The sequence below is a fragment of the Heterodontus francisci genome, unplaced genomic scaffold (assembly GCF_036365525.1).
Source record: "Heterodontus francisci isolate sHetFra1 unplaced genomic scaffold, sHetFra1.hap1 HAP1_SCAFFOLD_596, whole genome shotgun sequence".
In the NCBI taxonomy this organism is placed as follows: Eukaryota; Metazoa; Chordata; class Chondrichthyes; order Heterodontiformes; family Heterodontidae; genus Heterodontus; species Heterodontus francisci.
The window spans coordinates 810,824-818,004 of NW_027140726.1; the positions used below are offsets into that span (position 1 = coordinate 810,824).

The 7,181-nt window shown below is 62.3% G+C and overlaps 1 protein-coding gene across 1 annotated transcript in view; it reads right to left on the reverse strand.

Annotated features, from left to right (window-relative positions):
- The window catches only part of mapk15 (mitogen-activated protein kinase 15), a gene marked incomplete at its 5' end in the record, with an annotated part of 263,793 nt that extends 261,087 nt beyond the window's left edge, over positions 1-2,706 (reverse strand). The window contains 3 exon segments of the mRNA XM_068025957.1: positions 1,804-1,894; positions 2,430-2,459; positions 2,608-2,706. Coding sequence (XP_067882058.1) covers positions 1,804-1,894; positions 2,430-2,459; positions 2,608-2,706 — 220 coding nt within the window.
- Positions 2,707-7,181: the final 4,475 nt, after the last annotated feature.

Genomic DNA, 7,181 nt, shown 5'->3' on the forward strand with positions numbered 1-7,181 from the left:
CCGGTCTCAGATCTGGCCCCGCTCTCACCCTTTCCCAGTCTCTGATCCGGCCCCGCTCTCACCCTTTCCCAGTCTCAGATCTGGCCCCGCTCTCAACCTTTCCTAGTCTCTGATCCAGCCCCGCTCTCACCCTTTCCCAGTCTCTGATCCTGCCCCGCTCTCACTCTTTCCCAGTCTCTGATCCAGCCTCGCTCTCACCCTTTCCCAGTCTCTGATCCGGCCCCGCTCTCACCCTTTCCCAGTCTCTGATCCAGCCCCGCTCTCACCCTTTCCCAGTCTCTGATCCGGCCCCGCTCTCACCCTTTCCCTGTCTCTGATCCGGCCCCGCTCCCACCCTTTCCCCGTCTCTGATCCAGCCCCGCTCTCACCCTTTCCCAGTCTCTGATCCAGCCCCGCTCTCACCCTTTCCACGTCTCTGATCCAGCCCGCTCTCACCCTTTCCACGTCTCTGATCCAGCCCCGCTCTCACCCTTTCCACGTCTCTGATCCAGCCCCGCTCTCACCCTTTCCACGTCTCTGATACGGCCCAGCTCCCACCCTTTCCCTGTCTCTGATCCAGCCCAGCTCCCACCCTTTCCCTGTTTCTGATCCGGCCCCGCTCCCACCCTTTCCCAGTCTCTGATCCGGCCCCGCTCTCACCCTTTCTCTGCCTCTGATCCGGTCCAGCTCCCACCCTTTCCCTGTCTCTGATCCGGCCCAGCTCCCACCCTTTCCCTGTCTCTGATCCAGCCCAGCTCCCACCCTTTCCCTGTTTCTGATCCAGCCCCGCTCCCACCCTTTCCCTGCCTCTGATCCGGCCCCGCTCACACCCTTTCCCAGTCTCTGATCCAGCCCCGCTCTCACCCTTTCCCCGTCTCTGATCCAGCCCCGCTCTCACCCTTTCCCAGTCTCTGATCCGGCCCCGCTCTCACCCTTTCCCAGTCTCTGATCGGCCCCGCTCTCACCCTTTCCCAGTCTCTGATCCGGCCCAGCTCCCACCCTTTCCCAGTCTCTGATCCGGCCCCGCTCTCACCCTTTCCACGTCTCTGATACGGCCCCGCTCTCACCCTTGCCCCGTCTCTGATCCGGCCCAGCTCCCACCCTTTCCCAGTCTCTGATCCGGCCCAGCTCCCACCCTTTCCCAGTCTCTGATCCGGCCCCGCTCTCACCCTTTCCACGTCTCTGATACGGCCCCGCTCTCACCCTTTCCACGTCTCTGATACGGCCCCGCTCTCACCCTTGCCCCGTCTCTGATCCGGCCCAGCTCCCACCCTTTCCCAGTCTCTGATCCGGCCCCGCTCTCACCCTTTCCCAGTCTCTGATCCGGCCCAGCTCCCATCCTTTCCCAGTCTCTGATCCGGCCCCGCTCTCACCCTTTCCCAGTCTCTGATCCGGCCCAGCTCCCACCCTTTCCCTGTCTCTGATCCAGCCCCGCTCTCACCCTTTCCCAGTCTCTGATCCGGCCCAGCTCTCACCCTTTCCCTGTCTCTGATCCGGCCCAGCTCACCCTTTCCCTGTCTCTGATCCGGCCCCGCTCTCACCCTTTCCCTGTCTCTGATCCGGCCCCGCTCTCACCCTTTCCCCGTCTCTGATCCGGCTCCGCTCCCACCCTTTCCCTGTCTCTGATCCGGCCCAGCTCTCACCCTTTCCCAGTCTCTGATCCGGCCCCGCTCCCACCCATTCCCAGTCTCTGATCCGGCCCAGCTCCCACTCTTTCCCCGTCTCTGATCCGGCCCCGCTCTCACCCTTTCCCCGTCTCTGATCCGGCCCCGCTCTCACCCTTTCCCAGTCTGACTTGAGACAGCCTGTGGTACTGTACCTTACCCATGTACTCGAAGACCAGGTAGATGTCTCTGTCGTTTGCTGCTCGGATCACGTTGAGCAGTTTAATTATATTGGGGTGATGTCCAAATTCCTAGGAGGTAAAAAGAGAGTTTAGTGCAGGACAGTTACAGAGAGACTGCAAATACTGCTAGCAATCTGAACAGCAACTCAGCGAGGGTTATATAGGCATAGGCTAGTGGCTGGAACGCTCTGCTTAAGGGGACACATTCCTGGGGTCCTTGAGGAGAAGTTCTGTTCCCAGGGAATAGGAGAAAGTATGAGGAAGTCGGATGTAAAATGGGAAACTGCCACAGGGGAAATCGAGAGGGAGAATAAAATACAAAGGATGGGAGTTGGAGCAGACTATATAAATGGGTAATGCCATGTGGTTCCAGAGAAGGTTACAGGGAAAAAGGCAAGTTGTTGAGCGAGAGGGCGGGTAGGTGGGGTTGGGGTTCAGCGAAGGGGGGCTGTTAAAGTGCTGGGCTGTTTTGGTCCTAACATTTACTGGGGGACATCATCACCCCTCCCCCCAGCCGCCCATCGCCGCCCCTCCCCCCATTGCCGTCCATCTTCTCAAGCAATATGAAAAGCAATATATAAAAGGAGTTTTACACAAAACTCACCTGAAGGAACAAAATTTCACGAAACGTCCTCTGAAAAATAACAGAAATATATCAGTGAGCTCCCGGGTAGTGGATAAATACCAATGGATACCAGGGCAGGGGAATGGAGAGCAGACAACACTGGGATATCACCACGCTCTGTAACCACCACCCCGACAACACACTACCCCATGGATACCTGTGCATCCGTTTGATTTCTGAATGCATCGAATATTTTCTTCACAGCCACCACCTCTCCGGTCTGTCGATCAATTGCTTTCCACACTATTCCATAAGCCTAAAATGATATTTGAGGATGGGTTAGACAGGACACGATAACCTATTATATCATGTATCCACTATTTCTCACTTCTCCCGCACCCCCTCATCATCTTCCCATTAATGGGATGATACAAAGACTGCTCAAATTATTGATTAATACTACAGATAAACAGTGACATGTTAAGTGATACATTCTGGTAGGTAGAATGAGGAGAGGTAACACAAAATAAATGGTACAATTTTTAAGGGGGTGCACGAACAGAGAGACCTGGGGGTGTACGTTCACAATCTTATGAAAATGGCAGGACAAGTTGAGAAGGCTGTTAAAAAGGCATATGGGATCCTTAACTTTAGAAAGAGAGGAAGAGAGTCCAAAAAACATGGAAATTATGCTAAACCTTTATAAATCATTGGTTAGATTTCAGCTGGAGAATTATGTTCAAATTGGGGCACCACATTGACTTAGAGGCTGTAGGGATACAGTAGCAGGGTGGTTCTGTTACTGGACAGCAATGCAGAGGCCTGAACGAATGATCTGCAGACATGAATTCAAATCGCACCAGGACAGCTTTCCCCCAGCTCTCACCCCTCCCCACCCCTTTCCCTCTCTCCCCCCCTGCCCTCACCATTTTCCACTTTCCCCTCTCCCCGCACTCTCACCCCTTTCCCTCTCTCCCCCCCCACTCTCATCTCTTTCCCCGTCTCCCCCCCGCTCTCACCTCTCTCCCCCCCGCTCTCACCCCTTTCCCTCTCTCCCCCCACTCTTATCCCTTTCCCCCTCTCACCCCTTTCCCCTCTGCTCTCACCTCTCTCCCCCCCGCTCTCACCCCTTTCCCTCTCTCCCCCCACTCTCACCCCTTTCCCCTCTCCCCCCCACCGCTCTCACCCCTCTCCCCACCCCGCTCTCACCCCTTTCCCCCCCGCTCCCACCCCTCTCCCCTCTCCCCTCCCCCGCTCTCACCCCTCTCCCCTCTCCCCCCCCGCTACCACCCCTTTCCCCCCTCTGCTCTCACCTCTCTTCCCGCCCGCTCTCACCCCTTTCCCACCCAGCTCTCACCCCTTCCCCCCCTGCTCTCACCTCTCTTCCTCCCCGCTCTCACCCCTTTCCCCCTCTGCTCTCACCTCTCTCCCCCCCGCTCTCACCCCTTTCCCTCTCTCCCCCCGCTCTCACCCCTTTCCCTCTCTCCCCCCACTCTCATCCCTTTCCCCCTCTGCCCCCGCTCTCACGCCTTTCCCCCCCTACCCGCCCCCGCTTTCACCCCTTTCCCCCTCCACCCCCCCGCTCTCACCCCTGTCACCCTCTCACCCCTTTCCCCCTCCAACCCCCCCGCTCTCACCCCTTTCCCCCTCTCACCCCTTTCCCCCCCGCTCTCAACCCTTTCCCGCTCTCACCCCTTTCCCCCTCTACACCCCCCCCCCGCTCTCACCCCTTTCCCCCTCTACCACCCCCCGCTCTCACCCCTTTCCCCCCCTGCTCTCACCCCTTTCACCCCTTTCCCCCCACCGCTCTCACCCCTTTCCCCCTCTACCACCCCCCCGCTCTCACCCCTTTCCCCCCCCCGCTCTCACCCCTTTCCCCCTCTACCCCCCCCCGCTCTCACCACTTTCCCCCTCGACCACCCCCCGCTCTCACCCCTTTCCCCCTCTCACCCCTTTCCCCCCCGCTCTCACCCCTTTTCCCCTCCGCTCTCACCCCTTTCGCGCTCTCACCCCTTTCACCCTCTCACCCTTTCCCCCCCCCGCTCTCACCCCTTTCCCCCCCCGCTCTCACCCCTTTCCCCCTCTCACCCCTTTCCCCCCCGCTCTCACCCCTTTCCCACCCCCGCTCTCACCCCTTTCCCCCTCTCACCCCTTTCCCCCCCGCTCTCACCCCTTTCCCCCTCTACCCCCCCCGCTCTCACCCCTTTCCCTCCCGCTCTCACCCCTTTCCCCCTCTCACCCCCCCGCTCTCACCCCTTTCCCCCTCTACCCCCCCCCGCTCTCACCCCTTTCCCCCTCTACCCCCCTCGCTCTCACCGTTCTCACCCCTTTCCCCCCCACACCCCCCCACTCTCACCCCTTTCCCCCTCTACCACCCCCCCTTCCCCCTCTCACCCCTTTCACCCCCCCGCTCTCACCCTCTACCACCCCCCCGCTCTCACCCCTTTCCCCCCCACGCTCTCACCCCTTTCCCCTTCTACCCCCCCCTGCTCTCACCCCTTTCCCCCTCTCACCCCTTTCCCTCTCTACCACCCCCCGCTCTCACCCCTTTCCCCCTCTCACACTTTACCCCCCCGCTCTCACCTCTTTTCCCCCCCCGCTCTCACCCCTTTCCCCCCCCGCTCTCACCCCTTTCCCCCTCTCACCCCTTTCCCCCCCGCTCTCACCCCTTTCCCACCCCCGCTCTCACCCCTTTCCCCCTCTCACCCCTTTCCCCCCCGCTCTCACCCCTTACCCCCCCGCTCTCACCCCTTTCCCCCTCTACCCCCCCCGCTCTCACCCCTTTCCCTCCCGCTCTCACCCCTTTCCCCCTCTCACCCCCCCGCTCTCACCCCTTTCCCCCTCTACCCCCCCCCGCTCTCACCCCTTTCCCCCTCTACCCCCCTCGCTCTCACCGCTCTCACCCCTTTCCCCCCCACACCCCCCCACTCTCACCCCTTTCCCCCTCTACCACCCCCCCTTCCCCCTCTCACCCCTTTCACCCCCCCGCTCTCACCCCTTTCACCCTCTACCACCCCCCCGCTCTCACCCCTTTCCACCCCACGCTCTCACCCCTTTCCCCTTCTACCCCCCCCTGCTCTCACCCCTTTCCCCCTCTCACCCCTTTCCCTCTCTACCACCCCCCCCCTCTCACCCTTTACCCCCCCGCTCTCACCTCTTTTCCCCCCCCGCTCTCACCCCTTTCCCCCCCCGCTCTCACCCCTTTCCCCCTCTACCCCCCCGCTCTCACCCCTTTCCCCCTCCACCCCCCCGCTCTCACCCCTTTCCCCCTCTACCCCCCACCGCTCTCACCCCTTCCCCCCCCCGCTCTCACCCCTTTCCCCCCAGCTCTCACCCTTTCCCCCTCTACCCACCCCTTTCCCCCTCTACCCACCCCTTTGCCCCCCCCTCTCACCCCTTTCCCCCCCCGCTCTCACCCTCTACCCCCCCGCTTTCACCCCTTTCCTCCTCCAACCCCCCGCTCTCACCCCTTTCCCCCTCTACCCACCCCGCTCTCACCCCTTTCCCCCCCGCTCTCACCCCTTTCCCCCGCTACCCTTCCGCTCTCACCCCTTTCCCCCTCTACCCCCCCGCTCTCACCCCTTTCCCCCTCTCACCCCTTTCCCCCTCTCACCCCCGCTCTCACCCCTTTCCCCCTCTCACCCTTCCCCCCCCCGCTCTCACCCCTTTCCCTCCCCCGCTCTCACCCCTTTCCCCCTCTCACCCCTTTCCCCCCCCGCTCTCACCCCTTTCCCCCTCTCACCCCTTTCCCCCGCTACCCCCCCGCTCTCACCCCTTTCCCCCTCTACCCTCCCGCTCTCACCCCTTTCCCTCTCTACCCCCCCGCTCTCACCCCTTTCCCCCGCTCACCCCTTTCCCCTCTAACCACCCGCTCTCACCCCTTTCCCCCTCTACCCCCCGCTCTCACCCCTTTCCCCCTCTACACCCCCCGCTCTCACCCCTTTCCCCCTCTACCCCCCCTGCTCTCACCCCTTTACCCCCCCGCTCTCACCCCTTTCCCCCTCTACCCCCCCCCCGCTCTCACCCCTTTCCCCCTCTACCCCCCCCCGCTCTCACCCCTTTCCCCCTCTACCCCCCCGCTCTCACCCCTTTACCCCTCTACCCCCCGCTCTCTCACCCCTTTCCCCCTCTACCCCCCCTGCTCTCACCCCTTTACCCCCCCCCGCTCTCACCCCTTTCCCCCTCTACCTCCCGCTCTCACCCCTTTCCCCCTCTACACCCCCCGCTCTCACCCCTTTCCCCCTCTATCCCCCTGCTCTCACCCCTTTACCCCCCCCGCTCTCACCCCTTTCCCCCTCTACCCCCCCCGCTCTCACCCCTTTCCCCCTCTACCCCCCCCGCTCTCACCCCTTTCCCCCTCTCACCCCCGCTCTCACCCCTTTCCCCCTCTCACCCTTCCCCCCCCCGCTCTCACCCCTTTCCCTCCCCCGCTCTCACCCCTTTCCCCCTCTCACCCCTTTCCCCCCCCGCTCTCACCCCTTTCCCCCTCTCACCCCTTTCCCTCTCTACCCCCCCGCTCTCACCCCTTTCCCCCTCTAACCACCCGCTCTCACCCCTTTCCCCCTCTACCCCCCGCTCTCACCCCTTTCCCCCTCTACACCCCCCGCTCTCACCCCTTTCCCCCTCTACCCCCCCTGCTCTCACCCCTTTACCCCCCCGCTCTCACCCCTTTCCCCCTCTACCCCCCCCCGCTCTCACCCCTTTCCCCCTCTACCCCCCCCGCTCTCACCCCTTTCTACCTCTACCCCCCCGCTCTCACCCCTTTACCCCTCTACCCCCCGCTCTCTCACC